General features: G+C 26.8%; 1 protein-coding gene across 3 annotated transcripts in view; it reads right to left on the bottom strand.

Moving 5' to 3' along the window:
- The window catches only part of LOC107437406 (attractin-like protein dsd), a 95118-nt gene that overhangs the window by 26995 nt on the left and 45260 nt on the right, over positions 1-22863 (bottom strand). For all 3 annotated transcript variants that reach the window (XM_016049408.3, XM_043040918.2, XM_016049407.3), the window contains exons 2-13: positions 16104-16304; positions 15210-15338; positions 13958-14136; positions 10554-10716; positions 8190-8283; positions 7248-7500; positions 5088-5268; positions 3559-3713; positions 3379-3466; positions 2353-2417; positions 863-1009; positions 660-778 (exon numbers count right to left, since the gene is read on the bottom strand). In XM_016049408.3, the coding sequence (XP_015904894.1) occupies positions 660-778; positions 863-1009; positions 2353-2417; positions 3379-3466; positions 3559-3713; positions 5088-5268; positions 7248-7500; positions 8190-8283; positions 10554-10716; positions 13958-14136; positions 15210-15338; positions 16104-16304 (1774 nt within the window). The remainder of the gene's footprint in view (positions 1-659; positions 779-862; positions 1010-2352; positions 2418-3378; positions 3467-3558; positions 3714-5087; positions 5269-7247; positions 7501-8189; positions 8284-10553; positions 10717-13957; positions 14137-15209; positions 15339-16103; positions 16305-22863) is intronic.

The following is a 22863-nucleotide window of genomic DNA, read 5'->3' on the forward strand; positions in this document are numbered from 1 at the left end:
TTCCACATCAAAAAAAATTTATGATTCTCAAAGAATATAAAATATTTTAAATCAGCTTATAAAAAGTTGTTAATAAAAAAATATTAGTTTTCTTTCCAAATTTATAAATATTTCTCTCAGCTTTACAGGGTTCACAACAAGGACTTAAAAAAATTTTTAAAACTTAAAAAAAAATCGGTCAACTTTTGCTAACTTTCAATAAAATTTTACATTTTGAAAAGCTGTTTCAGATATTTATTTTACAAAATTATATAACACATTTCATCTTTATCATCTCCATTGTTTAATGGATCACTTCAAACATTTTGACTTAAATATTAAAAAAGACAGAGATACATATAATAGAATAACATAAATAATTTTTTAAAAAAAGTTAAATTACAAAATTAAACATAGCGAAAGAAATAGAAAAATTGGCAAAATAATAGTCAACATTGTCACTCAAAGGCATTACTTCTAAGTAATTGAATTCCTGTATTTTTCAAATGAACATTTTTGTATTAATTTGATGTTCAGGTAATGTTTTTTTAATAATCAATAATAAAAGCACTAATCTTTACAACCTAATCAATCTCATAATTTTTTTTATAAAAATAACAGTATTTAAGTTTTCAAGAAAATATCAGTGCATTATTTTTCCAAAAAAAAAAACGTTTTACCTTTATATTTTTACCACATCGGCCATGTGAGCAAGATGAACCACACCAAACACAGCCATAGGTGTTTTCTAAACAGCTAGGGCAAGATGTTAGACGCCCACATAATGAGGTCACATTAGCTATAACAAAAATCAAATTATCAGTTAATAATGCATTGAAATATTTGCAGCAAATATAAGTAAAAAATATATGATTATACAAACCTCCTCTCCTGGAACATGTATGATAGGAAGCAACTTTTGATGTTACTGAAAAAGGTTGGCAAATTTTCTTTTCAAAATTCCAAACACACTTTATTCCTGGAGCAGCTTTTTCACAAGCTCCGTTGTTAGCATTTTTCTCACAAGAGCCTATGAAGGCAATAAATACTTAATCAATAAAACATTCCTAAGTTATAAATTTCAATAATTTAAAAAATTTTAGTTTGTATGAAAACATATTTAAAAAATTTCATGCAGTGTCTTTTCATACAAAGTCAATGACTTGCACTAACATGTCCTCTAGGCATCTGAGAAGAGAGGCTGCCCTCGAAGTGATTAACATTATACTATTGAAGGTATATAGATTTACGCAGGTGGCAGTAAGAATGAATGTGGAGACACTGGTAGTAGAGTTTATGTAGGATCTGGAGAAGAATAAGCTACTCTTAAACATAGAAATACTGACTTTCTTTGTCTTCCAGTCAGAAGTGATCGCAATAGATATAATAGGTTGGATTCGTTTATGCTTTGGAGCAAGGATCAACCGGAGAAATATGGATTTTCAGACAGCTGAAGTGCGGTTCAATATCTTGATAATTGGAGAAATGTTAAGAGACTGGAGGGGGATTGTTGTCAAAAATAAACTCAAAAACCTATGCAAAACTTCATCTGCAGTAGATACCATCTCATGTGAACCTAAGATAGAATGATATTGCAAATAAACTAGCTAAGGATGCACTGCTATGCATTCAATAAATGAGGATCTTTTGACTTATCTCGAATTATACTCAAAAAGAAAAGCCACTATTAATATTTCTTAAAGGCAACCAGTAGTGCATTGATGGTATCATTGTGAAAGTCTTGGTACTGCTATAAAATTTTAGGAAAACAGAAAATTCCTAACTGCTTTGGCACATTTAACTTCTGGCCACTTCAAGACCCTTAAATTTTCATGTAGTTTTAAAAAGTGTGAGGTTTGTACCATGCACAATATATGCAAAGCCAATCCGCACCTCCTACCCAGTTACCCTACATTGCGTGAGGGGCGATGAAAGTGAACTCGTGGCTCTAATCTGATTCAGATAAGAAGAATAAGAAAGAAGAACATATTTTAAAAGATATTATTTAATTAAGTAGAGTGAAATTTAAACTGAGTTAAAAGAAAGGATAGGTAAATTTTTGAAAAAATTTTATTGCATTCATACACACTAATTTGCAGGCAAAAATGCAAAAATTTTGTTTAAATTAACAAAAGGTTTGCTAATTAGAATACAAAAATGTAATTCTGAAGGTTCATGATGGAGTACAAAAAAAAGTTTTATGATTTCAGTTTTTAATTTAACACATTTTATTAACTACAACAACTAAGATGAATATAACAAATGGAAAAAAAAGAATCCAGTTTTAACAATTTTTAGAAGTAAATATTAAAACATCGCTATTTTTAGTGCAACAAAAACTTAATGAAATATTTAAAAAACAATTAAACTTACCAGGAGTTAACTTCTGTATATCATTCAGCATTTGTCCATTAAACCCTCCAAATACATACATAGAACTAAAAATTATTAAAGAATATAGGTATATTTAAAAGTATATGCATGATGAACAAAAAAAAAGGTATAATATTTTAGTTTCACAATTCAAACAAAATCCTACAAAAAAAAAATTGCATTTTGTAAGGGCTAGAAAATTCCAATGTTTTTGCATCTATTTTAATGTAAATACACATTAGTCTACATTTAAAAAATTGAACTTTGTTAGCAGATAATGCCTTTTTTACGGCAGAATGCTTCCTAAACAACTACATTTTTGTGAGCTTATTTGCTTCTGTATAATTATATTTTAAATAACAAATAAAAACATTTTAAATAAAAAAAATTATAAATTGGTTAAATTCATGCTTAACAGTATTTTCAAAAGGAGCAAAATCAGTTCTTACACAAGTGACTAACGAAACAGTCGAGTTAAAAAATTATAACATACTTATCATTTAAAGATAATTTAGCCACTTGAAACTATTTGCTGAACAGGCATAAAGTGACGTTAGCTTTGAGTATAAAACTAACATTATTTAGAACTACTATATAAATACATTAATAAAAGCCCATTGAAACAAAATGATCACAATACTTCAATTTCATTTTGATGAATACAAAATGATTAGTAACATAATAAACTTGATCAATAGAGAGCAAAAAAATCTAAAACCACAAGCTGCTTAACTGCTATCACCAAAAAGATTAAGAGAGAGAAACTGCACTATATTTTTAAAATAAAAATGCACAGATCATATAATGATGCATTTTTCAAATTTAAATATCTCCTCAAAAAAAAACTAAAAACACATTTTAGTAATATTTCTGAAAAATCTTTACTTTATATATAGCATATCATTAATTAAGTACAATATAGCAATAAGTGTTTCAATTTTTATAAATATACTAATCTGAACTTCCATACAAATAAATAATTAATTCAAAAAAGTTACAAATCAAAAACTTTAAAAAAGCATTTACCCATTATATACAACTGCTGAATGGCCAAATCTTGCTATATTTTGATTGTGAATGGATGGAAAATTCATAGTATGCCAGGTATCACACGCTAAAAAAAGTTGAAAAAGATTTTATAATGATAAACTGAAAAAACTGACTGAGTTTACATTAAGATAATATAAATATTTAAACTAATTTTACCTATATCATAAGCTTGAAAATCTGCTGAAAAACATTGCCCACCATTACTATAAGAAGTGCCATTATGGGTGTTTCCTCCAAAAACAAGCATCATTCCATTTAAAATAACACTACTATGAAGATAGCGATGAGACTGGCTAGGAGTTAGTAAAACCCTGAAAAATTAACAAAATAATTACAAACTGTAATGTGGATCAATAATCATATCAATTTTTAACTTATGTTGCTGGACATACCCGTGTCATGTAAAAATTCTGATCAGTCATAGATATTTCACTCTTACTTGCCTGTCTATGCATGTAAATATCTAATCATAATCAGAAAAAGAATTCAGTGAAAATTAAAACACCATTGCGAAGAAGTTTTTTTATTAAGAAAAATAACACTCTCGACCTCAATAGTGGTCCATATATTGGAGGGGTGGTAATGATTTCCAGGTTTTCTCCATATGTCAACACATTGGCAATTATTGCTCATGCTAAATATAGACTCGTCAGTAAAGATAACATCAGCCCGTTGCTCTTGCGTCAAGGCTGATATTGCTTGCACCAATTCAGGCAGACTTTCCTGTGAACTAGAGTGTCCGAAACGCACTAACTTCTCAAAAGCTTAAACCTAAGATCTTAGAACTTGTTCAGATGTGTTGTCTGATTGAATGTAAGGCTGGAGGAATGTAAGGTCAAGATTGAATGTAAGGCTGGACTGGTTGAGGAACATCATGAAGTCAAAGATATTAAAAGAAATGAGTGGGTAGCCAGATCATGAGACCTCAACAACATGAATTACATATAATAAATCAATTTAAAGTTAAATTTTTATGCAAAATAAATACGTCTCGTACATAGTTTTATATGATAATATATAAAGAAAAATGTATTCCATCTTTAGGTAACAAAAAACGCAAATTGATAAATTTTACGTTTATAATAACATAGCTTCTAACACCTGAGATTTTGGAGAAATATTTCTTGCGTGAATATGCAAAATAAATATGTCTCGTACATAGTTTTATATGATAATATATAAAGAAAAATGCATTCCATCTTTAGGTAACAAAAAACGCAAATTGATAATTTTTACGTTTATAATAACATAGCTTCTAACACCTGAGATTTCGGAGAAATATTTCTTCCAGTGGTAATAAAAGAAAGCGAAATTTTTTTAAAAAAATAGAATTTCTATTAAACTTTTAAAGGAACTTAAGAACATAACCAAGCGATCATTTGACCTCGCATAGATCTGTTAAAATTACATATATGTAGTGGTAGACAAAGTTATTTTGATTCTAATCAAATAAAATATTACTACATTACCTTTGCTACCACAAGGAAAAAATATTTTTCTAAAACTGCAGAAATTCTACAGTAAATTGAAGAGTATATAATAACAGGAATCATTAATATAGACTGACAATACTTAAAATAAATATTCAAAAATGAAAAATTTACATTGTTTCATTTTAATGTAAATAAATATTTTAAATTGAAATAAAACAGATTACATAGAAAAAACAAACAAAAAAGAATTACCAAGTATATTCCCAAGAATTATAAGCATATAAGAAATCTACTAAAGCTGCTTCTGCTCCATAAGAATGATAACCGCCATACACATATATTCTTTGAGTTCCACTATCATACACACTAGTATGACCATAACCACCTTTTACGATGGCTCCTTTAGTAACAATTAGTTCCCAGTGGTTGGATCCTAAAATGTTGAAAGAAAATTATACTCAAATATCTATTTAAAAAATATATTACAGTTTTAAGTCCCATAGCCAGAATCTGGAAAATAGATTTTTCCAGTTAATAGGTCTTTAAGGTAAACAAACATCTAAGCATCATTAGTAAAAAAAAATAATAACAGATAGACGATTATTAAAATCAACATATAAATCCATGGGGTTTGCAAGGTTGCGTTATTTCTGCAGCTTTTGTTACAGATTTCCACATGTTTTTTAAAATCTTGATATTTTAATATGCCATTATATCATACCACAGATTCCAAATTACGCACTTCAGTTAGTAATCATTTTTTGATCCAACCAATTAGCAACGATTTCACAGTAAATGAATCCTCATGGTTTTGTTCATTGTTTTTTTTTTTTTTTGGTAGTTATTAAAATGGATTTTGACTTATTTATTAAAATCTCAATATTTTTATCTGATATTATTTGGTTCAGCAAACTTCCAACTGCGTATTTCGCACTCAATTATTGAGAATTCACCCACAATCCCACATGGATTTACAGTCGCATTTTTGTCAGTGATTGCTTTAGATAATGTTAGATTTTAACGCTACATTATATACGAGAAATTTTGAAGCACGCATTTTAGAAGTTACTTTTTGACGATCTGGATTCATGACAATTTTATGGTTCACATGGTTTTGTAGATCAAATTTTCAACAGCTTGGGATTTCCATAGTTTTTAAAATTTTGATTTCATTTATAATGTATTTCTATTACAATCCGCGAATTCTGAATTGCGCTTTAGAATAATCCCTTTATGACCCACTTTAGTTGTGGCAATTTCATCTCAAATTTTTCAAAATTTGTCAATGTTTTCAAAATGTGAAAATTTGGCGCACTCTCAAATTGAGTGTGTGATTCCTGCCAGTAATAGTTCTTCTAAGCAAGAAGTGAGAAAAAATACACTATTTTTTTGAGATATAGTGAAATGCCAGATTTCATTTCTGTGATATCCAATTTCTTTCATATTACAGTGTAAATTGAACTGAAATAAATAAAAACTTGGAAGTCGGGTAAAATTCATAAAGAAGCGGAAATTAGCAGAAAAGCGAAGGAATTTCCTCCCTGCATACTTTTTTGCAAGTTTTTCTCTCTTCTTTTTTTTTTTAAATAATTTTTTGAAAGGTGCAGAGAATTTGTTTTATTTTGATTATTAAAAAGTGTCTGGAAAAAAGACCCTTCCAATAAATAGACATCTGGATATGGGACTTGGTACTGTAGTTCTTGATACAAAAATACACTACTTTCGAAAATGCTCTAGAACATTTTGAAGTTTATTCAGTTTGCACTTTGGAGCAATAAAATATGTGACTAAAAATATAAACAATTTAAAACACAGATGTTTCTTATTTTTATTTATTACATCTAAGTTATCAGTTTAGGTTTTATCTGAATTTAAATCAAGCTTTGTACCAGAAAAATAAACTAATCATTTTGTACATTGTGGGGGGAACTACAAATCCAAATGCTTAAAACTTATCACTGAAAGTCATTTATATTTAGTAAATAAATTAAATTAATTCTTTATAAACAATGTAAATAAAAATTTTAATCAAATCATCACATTTTGATTCAAATGATGTACATATAAAAAGTGAATAATATATAGAATAAAACATTCAACAATTCCATTTCAACGTTTCCATTTGAACATTCTTTGAAAAGGAATTCTCTTCATTATTACAAACCAGATTCAGAATAAATTGATTTTGTAAGTGATAAACACATCAGACGGGATGAGGTAGCTTTATAAATGTCACGAAAAATGATGACTAAATTCTTACCTTAAAATATAAGTTGCAGTTAAAATATGAGTTATAAATAATATAATGAAACAACTCTCACTATTTAAAAATACATCAATTGTAGCATTTTACAAAAATATATAATTAGAAAACTAAAACATAAGAATTATCACGAAGCAGAATCTACTTACCAAAGTTATAGTGCTGTACAGTATTTAAATAACCATATACAGGATTATGACCAAATATAACAATCATATAGTTTCCAACAACTGTTGCAGTGTGTCCCATGGCAGCTAATGGACTACAAGGCTCAGAATGGCAATTTTGATCCATAGTCATCTTTGATAACAAATGCCACGTCCGTTTAGTTGTGTTAAAAAGCCATAATTCATTAAGAACTGTTCCATTATACAACATACCACCATACATGTAAAGGTTATCCTGTAAAGATAATATTACATAGAATTTTAAATGTCAAAATTTATGATTATGAAATACACACCAAAGATTTAATATTAAAAAGAAGATGGATTTTTAATACTATGAAATACCAATTACAAAAGTAAACCATTCGGAATATTCAATAAGTAAAAAATTTCATTTATGTCAAATAATTAAATTAGTTCAGGTATTTTGTAAGAAAATGCATTAAAATTTAAATTAAAAAGCATCATAAGCAAGTATTTCAGTTTCAAAACCTTAACTATTGAAAAAAAAAACAATATGCCTCATTTTTCTAATAAAAAAACATTAGAAATACATTGTATAGAAAAGATGCAGAGCAGATGTACTTGATTCTTGATTCAATAAATTTGATTTAAAATTATTTTGATCACCACAATATATAAAAAAAGTTCAATTACACACATGAAAAACCTTTTCACACGATGCTTAAAAGCATTGAAAGCATTGTATTTTAAAAGAAAAAAGTAAACAAAAATAAAAAGTAAACAAAAATAAATTATGCTTACTTTATTTTTCATTTCATTACCACTGAGAAAATTTTTCCATTAAAAGATAAGAATCGGCAATAATATTTACACTTAGTTAATAAGCAAATGCCACAAATTCATCAAAACAATATGACCAATATTTCACTCATGCTTATTCAAATGTATTAAGTATCTTACCTCATATGTAACAACAGAATGGCAATATCTGGATAATGGCTCAACAGTGGAATTACTAGCAATCACTTTCCAATTCCTCTTTATAAAATTATACCTGCAAAGTGTTTAGTAAAACTCACATGAATAATTAAGAACCCAAATGAATTTAAAAGATATTATTTATAAAATGAATCATGAAGGTAGATAAATTCTGCTTAACAATTATTACAACTAATAAAATTAAAAACTAATGCAAACAAATATTAAAAAATAAAAATAAATCTAAATATTTCATTCACATATTAGGAATTTCTCATAAAAACAACATAATGATTTTAAAAAATGTGTATAATAGTTTTAAACTTTTACTCATAATAAAAAAGGAACATGAGTATTTAATAAAATGCAGAAATTAAGAAGCTATTTTTAATTTCAGATCATTCTCAAAGTCATAACTAATATACTTTAAATTTTAACAAGGAATCCAGAGTTACAGTCTAAAATTTAAATAATAGCACATTAATGTTTGAAATTTAAAATTTATTTGCTGGTTTACATGACTGACTTTCATATTTACTAAAGAAATAGAGGAAAAATCAAAGAAAAAGAAAAATATAAATCATTGCATGACCAACATAAAAAAAATGTTATGCCTATTATTCAAAATATAGCTGCTAAAATATTTGTGGAAAATATTTAACACGATTTTCTAATTTTCAAACCTCTTTCAAAATGCATTTTATTTTTCCCCAGAATGTAGTTTCAGAAATAGGTAATTTAAAAAGTCTATTAATACATTCAATCATTAACCATTGTCACTTTAAAGTATAAAAAATTCATATTTTTTAACAAAATACATATTTTTTAACAAATACATATTTTCCTACATATATCAGAAAAGTATGGTAGGGGAAATTAAGTGACAAATACTATACCTCATTAGTCTGAAGTTATAAACTTTTAAAATGATTAGCTTCTGTATAAATAATGTAGAGGACAACATAATAAGCAAAACATAATTTAAAATGGCATAATGCTAATTTTATGTGTTCATTAAAAACAAAAATAGCAATAATATTTACAGCAATTACATAATTACATTTCAAAGTATAAAACCTGCATAAAACAGTTAATCTGAAACATGAGCCTAATCTATTTAAAAAATCAATTTTATTCAGGAAATTAGTATGGAAAGTGGATTTTTACTGAAAAAGAATTCATAAAAATATATTTTTGAGTGAACATTATTCAAGACTTATTTTTGAGTAAGCATTATTCAAAAATAATAAATACAATAGCTACTAAGATCACAGTATAGGTGAAATTTTATTAACCCTTTCGCGTTTACTGTCACATATACATTCCAGCAAGAAACACGCTTACTTCCCAGCCAACACACTAGCTTGCCAGAGCGTTTTCTAGTTAACCCCCGGCCATCACTCATTTGTGCCAGCCCTTCGGAACGTTTTTTTTTTAAAAATTCTTCCATAAGATGGCATTGCTTATCCATATGGTTTCAAATACATGTAGAATTGACCTTCTACTCAAGATGAGAGTTTTTAGGGGAAAGGAATGTTTTATGACTGCTCCTTAAATTCGTACATGGATTCATGGATTTGTTTACAGTAAGCAGGGGAGGTTTTCTTTTGCTACTTTCGATTTTCTGTTTAGTTTTTAGTGGTTAGTTAGATCTTGTAGATCCCTGTTTTAAAATTTTTCGTACGAAAATAGAACTTTAAGTCATATAGTTAGTTTTCAGATATGTAACGTTAAATGTTATGAAATGATAAGTAGATAATGAAAATAAAATGCGTAAAATATATATTTAAACAAAAAATAACTTAAGTAAATAAAGTATCCATAGAAATTTATATAAAGTGTAGGTCATTTAAATACTCTACAGAACAATATTAAACAACGCGTTGATATTTCGGTAATTTCATGGAATTAGGCTTAACAGCAAAAAACCCTCCACCCCTGGAAAAACACATGCGAGAGAGACTGACGGCCTCAACAGTAAGCGCGCTTTCGCGCTTCCCGCAACAAAAAAGGTTAAAACTATCCTCCTAATATTTACTTAGAAAACAAACAAACAATGACATTTTACTAAATTTAAAGAAAGTAAGCCAAGTTCTGATGGAAAAAAATTATAAGTGCTATTATACCAAACGAAAAATATATAATAGTAATAAAATTAGACATTAACAAACATTGTATAGAAGGCAATGCATTATTTCTAGTTCATTTTTTATAAGAGCTTGCAACAATTCTTTTATTTATATATATANAAAACAAATGGCAATGTTTTTATTCTCTAAAACTTGAATACACATTTACATGGAATTTAATTAAAAAATCAAATAGAGATGTAAAAGAGTTAAATACCTAATCATATTTTGAAAACTTGCGTGGTGAAAATTTTCTCCTCCAATAACCCACATTTCATCACCAATGACAACAGCTTCGTGTAAAGCACGCCCTTGTATTTTAAGTTTAGCTGGCTCCTCCGCCCACCACCCTTCATCAATTCTAAAACTGCAATCAAAACCTGAAACATAAAAGCAATATGATTATTCAAAAAATATACCATGTTGCTATATTTTTTAACTAAGCAAGCTATTATAAAAACAAGTGTATTTTTTAACTGTTTTATTACTAAGTTATATTATAAAGACAATGAAAAACATAAATAAACTGAAAGAAATAAGTAAAAAGTACATGTTAAATACTTTAAAGTTAGAAATTAAACCACATAAAAAAAGGATTTGATTTGTAAATAAATTATGCAAATGTTAAATTGAAACATTTTATTTTCTTAACCAAACTTAAAATATGGATGAAATATTTTAACTTTAAAATAGCAATCATTTTGTATATACTATATTCAGGTACACATATATTGGAGTTATGCTATTAAACTACCATTTTTTTGTAAAATTTATATGATTACAATAAAACTAGCTATGTAAACTTAAAAATATATAAGGTACAAAGGTAGGGTAGAAACAAAATGGCCAACATGAAATTTTTCTCTTAAATCATAAATTTAATTCTGCATAGTCACAAATATCATGAAATACAGTACAGAACCTGTTATCCGGAAATCAGAAAACCGGAAAACCAAAAAACCGGAACGAAATTTGAAAAAAAAAAAAGAAATAATAATTTTTTTTCCTCATAAGATATTAGGATTTTTCGTTCTTTTTTGAAAGCTGTTTACCTTACCATCATTTTGGAAATAATCATTAGTGTATTACTTCATCGTTTTTTCTTCTTCTTAAGATTATTTCAATTTTTTTTTTTTTTAGTTGGGTTTAACTATAAAAAAACGGCTTTTCGTAGAGATTCAGAAAACCGGAATAATCAGTTATCCGGAATATTGATGGTCCCGATCGTTCCGGATAATCGGTTCCCTACTGTACTGTTAAATCATTGATATCCAAATTAAAGTCTGAAAAGAAAAAAAACCATGAAAGAAAAAAATTATGAGCCCATTTATAGAAATATAATGTCAAGAAGATAAAAATGCTGTTAAACTGTTAAATTAATAGAATTTGAATTAGTTGAAAACTTAATGGAACATTTTTTTTCTTAGCCTTACATAAAGCATCGAGACTTAATAATTTTATGGAACTGGTGAAAAACAGACCACAAATCATTCAATTCCTAACATAATTAACAATGGAGATTTGCTGTATAATAGAAATATATAAACAGTTATTATATGTCAGCTAACAAAAATAATTTATAAATTAGTGCTTAAAAATATATTTGATACAATGAGCTAAAATTTAAAATTAGTGTTAATAAATAAGTTTTTGTACATCAGACGAAAATCACACGAAAATGTAGTGGGGAAATAACTGTTTTAATATAATAGTTAAATTAACATTCCAATTTAAAACCTGGAGGATACAATTATTTTAATAGTTTTTATATAACAAATGCTATTACTTGAATGTGATTATATTAGATGACAATTCAAACATCAGTATAATAAAAATCAATATAATAAATAATCAAGATATTGTACCTTCTTTTAATATTTTACAAATTTAAAGTTCTCTGCAAGAAATATTGTCTTAATATATTACTGTAGTTGAAGAGTAGACAAAATAACTAACTTACAAATTACAATTAAACATTTTATAACATTTCCGCTTTAATTTCATAAAATTATATGCTGAAATATCAGAGGGCAAAAATTGTGAACCATGTCTTTTATAAAACTATTATAAGATAATTCATTATAAGACAAACTTCACAAACTAATGAACAAGATAAAATAATTTTAAAAAAAGACAATGATAAAAGAATTTAGTATTAATTGTTAAAATGTGTTAGTACAAAAGTGTTTCCATTATTTTAACCAACCCCTGTCTATTTATCATTGAAAAGTTATAATTTATAAAGATAAAATTAAAGTTAAATTGTCTTATTTTAGCAATCGTTTCAATTTTTAAATTTTACAACAAGTTTATTCCAATAAACAATATGTTATTGTCATGAGAACACATATTTTCTAGAAAAGTAGTTGGATGATAATATGCATATAAACCCCTTAATCTACTTTATTAATACAAACTGTAGGAAAGAGTTTCTTCACGCGATATGGCATGATTTGGAAACAAAAGAGCTTATTTGTATTTTACTTTCTTTGTTTACATAACCTAGGTTGTTGCTTACATTAGCTGGACTTAATGGAATTCTAATTAGTTATGCGGTCTCTAACCCATGATCCATTTACCGCTGAGGATATTTCACGTCAGCACTGTGGTCGGTGCAAAACGGATGCGGAATTCGTATCGACCAGCCATCAACGGGATCAAACCCCGTTGCACCTCATTGGAAGGCGAACGCTCTATCCCCTGAGCCATTGCGGCTCGGGGAAGGATCAGTGTAGTGAATGCCTTTAAAGGCACTTGGCTCCTTGAAACAAAGTAAATGATTAAGCTGAGAGGACTATATGGCAATCTCATGATTAGCTGACTGGGAGTTCAAAACCTATCATTGACACTCTACAAAATTTTATACATTCCTCCAACACATGAGGACTAACCACTGCAGCACACTTCATATACCTTACAATAAATTTTTTTTTACCATTATAAATTGTTGACAAAAAATATAATTGAGAAATATAATAATTTTTTAACCTGGATTAACAAACTTTTTGAAAATACTTTAAATTCAAAACTTTTAATATATATCTATTCCTTCTAGATATTATATTTAGCCCTATTAGAATATCCCATTTTATAAAACAAACTATTATAAACATCCACTGAATAATAAATGAGATATGAAGGAGAAGAAATGTAGAAGCATGAAAATAAAAAAAATATCCATTTATACACATAATATAAATAAGACAAGTCATTGTTAAACTACAACTTGATGATTAGATTTAAAAAGAAAGAAAAAAATATTTAAACAACACAACATTATAAAAAGAAAGCAAATTACTAAAAAATAATATTCAGGAAAAAATATCTAAAAAAGGGCATAGAGAAAAAAAAAATTTAAAATGTATCATTTCAAAAAAAAATTTCCAACAAATTAATTTAAATACATCAAAGTTAATAATAAGCTTTAATGTATCACATATTAAAGTATAAATTTACAATCAAAACTAGATAAAAGAGCATACAGGAAAAACTACACCAATAAAGTGTGAAATGTACAAATAATAAAGTACACTGAAAATAAATAAAATAATTCAAAAAATTTTTCAAAAAAAAATAATGTCAACAAATGTGTTATCCGAACTATAATAGGCAAACACATACCAGTGTAGCCAGGTTTACAAATACATCGATGATGCTCAACATCACATTCGCCATTGTCTTGACAATTTGAAGGACAAACAGGAACATCACATGCTTCACCAGTCCAACTTGCCCAGCAAGTACAAAAGCCATCAACACATGGTCCCCGTCCAGAACAATTTTTTGGGCAACTGTTAATGCTATAATAATTTAAGAACAAAAACATATTAATCACAAAAATGGCAAAGTCAAATCACTCTAATATTAAACAAAATTTTGAATATTAAGTACAACAATATTTTGACAACCTGGCATTTCCAAGATAGATAAGGCATCTTAATATAACAATTATTTGATCATACTATTACATTTAAGAATAATGTGTACAGAAACAGTTGTACAACTAAGTTAAAATTATAAACTATATTTTCAAATTTATAGCTAAATGTGTATAGTTTAGATGAATATAATATCAATTTATAAAATTTCAAGCAAAGTTGTTTTAAATAGTTTCATAACTTTAATTTTAAATATGAAATATACAAATAATACTAACAAAATATCCTACATAGCTACAAAAATTTTAAATTTAAAAAAAAATTAATAAAAACCTTAGTTACGGAAAATAAAATTTTACAGCTACAGTTAAAAAATTTATTGTATTTTATCTTTAAGAAAGACAGAAAAAAACATAAGTATCTTAATAATTCAGCAATTATTAAAACACAGATTGTAAAATTTAAGGGAAAAATATTTATGCAAACAAAAAAAATTAATTTCCAAATTTTATTTTTTTATTTATTTTAATCATAGTAAGAAGTAGGTTCAAAAGAAAGTGATTTAGCAATCTAAATTTTTCGTCAGGAGATAAAAACTCTCACTAATAGTTGAGAACAAAGTTTATTTAAGAATTTTATCATCCAATCAGTCCGAAGTTAAATATTAGTTTAGAAACTACATATTAAGTGTAAATCTTAAAAACAAAATAAAACAAAAATGGCTCATCATAATTTATGTAAAGTTAAGAAAGAAATATTCAAGAAAGCTTCAATTATAAAAAATATTTTGTGTGCAGCTAAAGGATTAGGGATTGTGAAGGTTTCTCTACTATCCCAGTATATTTTATGTCATGGAGTAAAAGAAAATTTACAAGCAAGTTCATTTTATTGGATGACTACACAGATTTGAATAGAATATAAAATCTGAAAACATGCTTAATTATTTAAACTCTAGTTGAATAATTATAAAAAGCAAGTAAAAAATTTAAAATTACCTATACGTAATATTTACACCACTCATGTTATATGCAGCATCACTATAAAAGTAGATATATGCACTTCCTGATGTTGCGACAATTTCAGATAATTTGTCAGAAGGTGTTCCATATCTTACAAGTACTCCGCTAAAACAATTTTAATAACCATATCAAAGTAAATTGAATTAAACATGTTCAAACAAGCTGTAATTTCAGTTTTAAAAGTTACATAAAAATGCTAATTAAGCAACTTAAATTATTCAAAGTTACAATTTCTTAACAAACTAAGATATAAAACCACGTTAATTTTCTTTAAAAAAAAATTTATCAAAAACAAAATTTTAAGAAAAAAAAATCATCCATTTTTAGGATTACATAATAAATAAAAAAAAATTTACTATTATTCTACATGTTTAGTCCTAATTAATAAAGTAAATAATGTAAACAAAATACGCATACGAACAAGACTATATGAACAAGACTTTTTTTAGATTTCCGAACACAACTTTATTAATTTCTATCTGATTTGCTTCAAAATTTACAGCTTAAAAAAGCATTTTTATCACAAAAAGCTACCACATTACACAAAAATACCCTAAGACACAACAACCCTTTAACATTTAATTAATCAAAGAATCCTATGTGCAACAAAAACTACATTTGTTGTATGTTGTTCTAATAAAATGCAAGACTTAAAAAACTAAAATAGTCTATTTTTACTCAAAATGGTAAAATAATTAAAAATGAAAATAGATAAACAAGTCTAAATATAAACTTGAAAAAAAAGGAAGATATGTTTTTATTTTTATAGATTTATACATACTTAATTATACAGAAAAAAATTTATCACAATTTCCTTAAATATAAATAAAGTGCTGAAAATTAATTTAAAGAAAGAGAGTTACAACAAACCTATAAGCTGCAAGTAATCGAGAAAACACAGAATCTCCATCAAATATATACAAATGATCCCAACTACATTCAGTTTCAAAATGTGCTACCTCCAATCTAATAGTGCTATTAGGTAAGCCACTTTCAATAAGCCAGGTGCATTGCATATCAACACTATAGTTTCCAGTGCCATCGATGATGAAGCCAGATGGTTCTGTTAATCTAAATTAAGGTAAAAACACCATATCAATATAACTTTTCATAAAAGTACTTTTTTCCCTGCTATAAAAGCCTCATAAAATGTTATGTTTCAAAATAAAACAAATCATAAGTCATACTAAATATAGGTCCGCACATTTCTTAGGGAGATGCATGCAAGAAAACTATTAATAGAAATTTCAATCATATTATATAACCAGCCTTGAACAGTTGACCCATTTTTTGGCTTATGACTATCAATGGTGAACCAATGGTGAACTTTGTACCCTTGTCATTTTGAATCAATTCTGTATCAATTTTCATTACAATTAACATGTTGGGTACAACATGGCATCAAATAAATGCCTCAGCTCATAAATTCAATTAGATGGTGGGACTCTATTATGTGCCATATTACAATATTTAACACATAGGCATTTAAAATCCACCATCTGTGCAAACTATTTATATTATCTGCTAAAAAGAGTTGTACCACAACCGTACTCAACATGTTAAAAGAAAATAAAAATTATTTTAAATAATTTATTTTAAAAGAGAATTGTAGTCAAAATGGTTTGTTACGACACTTCCCATACAAAATTAAAGTGAAGCAAGTCATAATCATCCCAAAATCAAGCAATTAAAATAATACTAAAACCTGTATTAATTTTAATAATTTTCAATGTTTCATAAGTGCAAAAATCAAATCACTTGAATGCTTAAATCAAAATGCAGTAAATTAAAAATGAAACCGCTATAAGATTATAAAATTAATTTTCCATAAAAATATATAGTGCGTTAGTTTACAGATATGACTTATTGGAAGACTATATACAAAAAAAAATTTATAAAGAGTTCATAGCGAGACTGCTAAGCTATTTTTTTAATATATACAATAGATACTATGAAAGGTAAAATTATGGTAAAATAACTATAATGAGGAAACATATAATTTAAATTTGATATTTTTCTAAAATGATTTTTTTTTAATTAAAACGCTAGCCTCGGGGTTGGCTGGTTGAAACCTTTGATTATTTAAAAACAAACTTTGTTTTTTTATTATAAAAATATTTTATGCAATAAAATTTTCAATTTATATAAATTCTTCCAGTTCGCTTGTAACAAAATGAAAAAGGATTACATTTTCCTACATTATTTTGCAATTTTAAGTTTCATTGCTAATGGGAATCAGTAGTATTTCAAATAAACATAAAACTGCAATTTTTAAAATTTTATGTAAAAACAGTTATCCATAAAAATATAAATGTTAAACAGCATTGGCATTTTGTCCAAAAGAAACCTAATTTTTCCAGGACAATGGAGAAAACTAGAAAAACTGGACAAAGTGGAAAACTAAAAATGAAAAATACAATTGCTTAAAAATAAAAATTTTAATTATTTATTTTTTATTGTAGTTTTATGGAGAATTTTAAAATCATATTAATTAAAAGTCGGTTTAAGTATTCATTCTTAATATTATTTGATTATGAAAATTAGCATGCTATTTGTAATTGACAATTCAATGTGTTTTTAGTAGTATCCATATTTAGTATGTGATTTGTTAATTTAGTGGTTTTGATAATTTTATTTTAATTGTTCGTTATATAATTATAAAGTTAAGTTTTACTCTCTTTAACATAAAATATTTTTTTTAAAAAAAAACAATTTATATTTATTTCTTAAGAAAAAAAAATTCTATAATTTTTTCCGTTTTTTAGTTCACACCTGTTTAAAAATATAAAATCCTATGTAAAAAATAGCTATCCTATGTATAAATAGCTGAAAAATTAACTCTAATGTTTAAACTAGATTCAAATTATAAACTGTTTAAATATTAGATATTTCTTTTTGAAAAAGAATTTCTTTCACTTGGGTTGGAAAAAAACTATTTTCTCAAAGAGTGGTTATCGCCATTGTAGAAGAAACTTGCCATCCTTGATGTTAAATAATGTGAACAAATTTTAAGTCAATGTCCCTTTAAAATGCTTAAAATAAAAGAGCACCCCATGTTCTGCAGTTTTTAAAATTGGTTAAATAATGTAATTATTGAGAGAGTTCAAGTTTTCTCAAATTTATCTTTAACTATTTGATAAATACATTATGTTTGATGCAATCAAAAGTATAAATAGCAATGAGGTGTTTTCTAAATTTTATTTTTTCAGTTTAATCTTAGAATTATTTTCTGCTTGTGCAAATGTATTTGTATTTTATATATGCAGTATGTTTATTATTCTAATTTTACAATTACATTTTTCAGATTATATTTTTTTAAAAACTATTAAAGAAAAAAATATATAAAATTTATGCTGCAATATGCCCATAACAGGGTTGCCACAGAAAAAAATGAACAAAATAGTTGCTTCTAGTAGCCTAAGTCCCGCAGTGGACTGATCATTAAGACACGGTTCCCAGCAGATCACTGAAGTCAAGCATCACTGGCTGCAGTCAGTGTGCGGGTGGGTGACCACTTGGATCAGTCTGCGTAGGGACCGAGGGTGTGCGGAATTGGTCCTCGTTAAACTGTTCTACCGTAAAGTGCTCAACTTCGCGTGCAGGTCATCGGGCTACCGAAGCGGGGGTGCCATCCCCTCTGTGGAGGATCAAAATTGGGATGGCGTGTCTTTGGATCATCGTCAGGGATGTTTCCCAGACTGTCGCCAATAGCCCATTGTGCAGCTCTAGTGCGATGTAAATGAACAAAATCAATCTAGTAGCCTAAAGCATGAAAATAGTTACCAAAAATTATGAAAATAGTTGCCTAAATAAGAACAAAAATTTCTCAATAATATGACTAAAATTTTATTAAATTACTTCATTGTAATATATCATGATCCATTTAGTCAAGTTGATGGCCAATATGATAATTTTTAAATAAACGTTAGTGTTCTAGCACTAAATTTGCATTTAAAAAAATTTGTATATTTACAGAAAATTAAATACTTTTAAATGCTAGAATTAATTCAGAAAAATAATCTTTCTAAAAAATTTTCATTTTTATCAATAATTGAATTAACAAATATATATATATACTGAAAAGTTATTACTAAAATTCGAAATTCATGCATCATAATATTGTATTAAAAATAGGGTTCTTTAAAATCAAGCAAAATTTTGCAGCAATAACTGTTGAAAAGACTATTAAGAAACAAAATAGATTTACAATAGAATCTGCGCAAATTGAGCTCATAAAAAAGTGATGACTCAAATTTGCTATTCAATTTTTTTTTATTTTTTAAGAAAAAAAAATTCATTATGTCCAGAAGCTACCGTGGGAGGCAGGTTGTCAACCCAATTTATGCTAATAAAAAAAACATCAATAGAAGCACAGAAAAGTCTCCCAATAGTCTCCTTTTCTTGAAAATAGTTGTTTTTTCGACTTTTCAGGCAAAAAAAGTTGCCATAGTTGCCTCAGGTCGAAAATAGTTGCCTGCGGCAACCCTGCACAAGAATATTGTTAGATTTAAAACTCCATTATGTTAAAATAAATTATAAATAAGTAATTTATTCTTTATTTTTCAACTTGTTATTACTAACATACCTTTACAGTTTTATGCTTTTATGTATGCAGACCATTTTTCTTTTCATTTCTTTTATCATTCTTTGAATTTTAAATATTTTTAATTAACAAAAATGTATTGCCTTAAATATCTCATGCCCATTTATATTAAAAGTGGTATTGATTAAATAAATGAAAAACAAAAATATATTTTACAGCAATCAATTGATATTAATACTACAAACTGTATGAGGATATTAATGTAAATAATTCTGAATCACAGCATTTATTTATATACTAACACTCAAGGAGGTTAACTTAACTTTTATATGCATGCACTACTAAAAAAAGCAATTAGATATTAAATGTTTATTTGCTTATTAAGTGGAATGGTAATAATTATTCAAGATTTTTAATTATTATATTATTTTCTATTATGTTCACTTATTTATGAGCAAAAGTGAATATTTTTATATTTATCAAAATATTAATCATTAGTTAAAAAGACTTCTTTGAAATTTTTTTAATGGTTTAATTACTTTTAATTTGGGGCTTAGCATGTTGTTTAACCTTATGTTTTAAATAAACCAAATAAACATGTGGTTTAAGCAACAAGAACAAAAAAACTGGTTTTTCAAATTTTTTATTTAAAAAAAACTCGGGTGTTAAAAAAAATTTATTTTATATACCTGGTTAACCTAAGTAAGTGACAATTAAATACAAATAATCCCTTATTTGCTAACATATTTTTTTTTCAATTCCTTGTTTTTTATTTTTTGATAATTGCTGCCATAAAATAAAGCTTTTACTTAAAAATTACCACAAAATACTACAGAGTTGGGGCTTAAACCATGATTTTAACCATGGCCATCACAGGGGCTTGATTTTTGAAAGGGACGCAATACAGGCATTTATTGATTCAAACCAGATGCAATTGAACAACACGTAAGATTGCTGAGAGAATTAATTGAATTCAACCATTCATGATCATAAAAAAAGCATAAGGGTAAAACTTAAGGCTTCATATATGGGTTCCCCATATTCTTAAGGAAAGAAATTTGCTGCGTAGACGTCTGTGATTTGTTTTTCAAACATCAAGAAAGCCATCCATTTTTTAAGCCCATTATCACTGGGGACGAGAAATGGGTTGTCTACAACATTTTTTAAATAGTCAAACCTTTACTTCAAGTAAGTAGGTTAAAAAACACTAAGCTCAGCTTTTTGCCAGCAAGAAAAAAAATTATGTTCATTGAATCATGCTGCTGAAAGAAAGATGGCAAAAGGTAATGGACCAAAATGGACAATATATAATTCAATAAAATATTTATTCACTATAAGAAAATCACTTTTGATTGTCATAAAAAAAATTACTTAAATAATTATAAGAATTAACAATGAATTTGATTTGGGCCAAATAAGCATGAATTTAAAGGCGAATTAAGCATGAATTTAGAGTAATTATATACTTATTCTAATGAAATTAGATACTTTAAAAAAATTAGCTACAGTACAAGGATCACCTTGAAGTTCATGGAAAAAACTTACGAACTTCATACTATTTACCAACAATTTTAGGACTCTTAAATAGCTCCATAATTTTTCCAAACTCCAATAATTACATTAATTATGGTAAAATTACCAACAGGTGAATTTTTGATGAAAAAAATTGCATTAAAATGGAACATCACACTTTTTATGTTTAACAGCCTGAATCAAATCTGTTATTAAATTCACATAATTGCTAAAGTAAGCACTTTTGTCCACATGTTTTTTCTAATGCTCTTTTTTCTCGCTTTTTCTTCTAAAGCATTTTTTTTCCCACAGAACTTTTTTCTGTAGTTCTAGTATAAAGTGTCAATCATCGCAAAGAAATCCACAAACTCTTGGTTTTGTAGTGAAAATGTGCAGTTGTTGTTCCGAATGAAATTTTCATATCTGATGATAAGCAGCCTTAAATATCAAATAAAATTAGAAACTTTCTGGGAACACAAAATTTCAATTCTTTCATAGGCATCAGTTTTTGGCAAAATTTGTTTGAAAATCAGAGATTTTTCTAAAATCGTTTTAATTTTTATAAGACTTTCATACCATAGGGAAGACAGTGGTAAAAACTAAAAAAAGCTGAAAAGAGAAATCCAAAAGTTTTATGCCCAAAAATACTTTTTAATAATTGAAAAAAATACCTGAACTTTGGGCAAGAAAAAAGTATGCAGGAAATATTTATCCACAAAATCTTATCAAGGTTTTAATAAAAATATTGATGTGAGATTTTATTGAAATAATGTGAATAAGAATCTCAATGCACGATTAATAAATCATGTAAATATGAATCTTGGTATTTAGTTTTAAAATCATGTGAATACGAATAGCGATGTATGATTTTAAAAATCACATGAATACGATACGAATAACCTTATTCACAGATCATTTTTCATTATGCAAACAGAATAAGGTATTATATGGAATATTATATGCAAGCAGAATATAGTATACAAAGTAAGTTGTTCTGAAATAAATTTACCTTAGTCAAAAAGACTTGAACCACACAGGTTTCTTAAACATTACATTAGTTACTAATATCAAAATACAATTACAAATCATGTGTTTGCCTTACGAATTGAACATGAAAGCTCACATTAAAAGAATTCTCTCTTTAGGAATGTCAAAACAACAATATCTTTAAGAAATGAAAAAACTTAAACAGCAATTATTTTTATAACTGCATTACTTATCTGATGAGAAAGAAATTTTAGCATAAACCAAAAATTAAAATATATATTTGTATTTTATGTTTGAAACAATCAAATTCTCAACAATATTCTAAAAATATACATAAATATCATTTAAACTTGAAGGTTAAACCTAATCACCATGAAAATGTTTTACTCTTGTTCATACAATAAATTGATTGATTGAAGAAAGGAAAAATGGTTACTTAAATTGGTTTAATTGATTTAAAAAAGCTGGTTAAAAAAAAACATTGATTTAAATGAGTTAAACAGGAAATAAAGACAAGACTGAAGAAATAAGTTTCTTCCAATCCAAGAGGAAGAAATAGAAGAAACTTTTTGAAAACAGAAACATGGA

This window comes from Parasteatoda tepidariorum, chromosome X2 (assembly GCF_043381705.1).
Source record: "Parasteatoda tepidariorum isolate YZ-2023 chromosome X2, CAS_Ptep_4.0, whole genome shotgun sequence".
In the NCBI taxonomy this organism is placed as follows: Eukaryota; Metazoa; Arthropoda; class Arachnida; order Araneae; family Theridiidae; genus Parasteatoda; species Parasteatoda tepidariorum.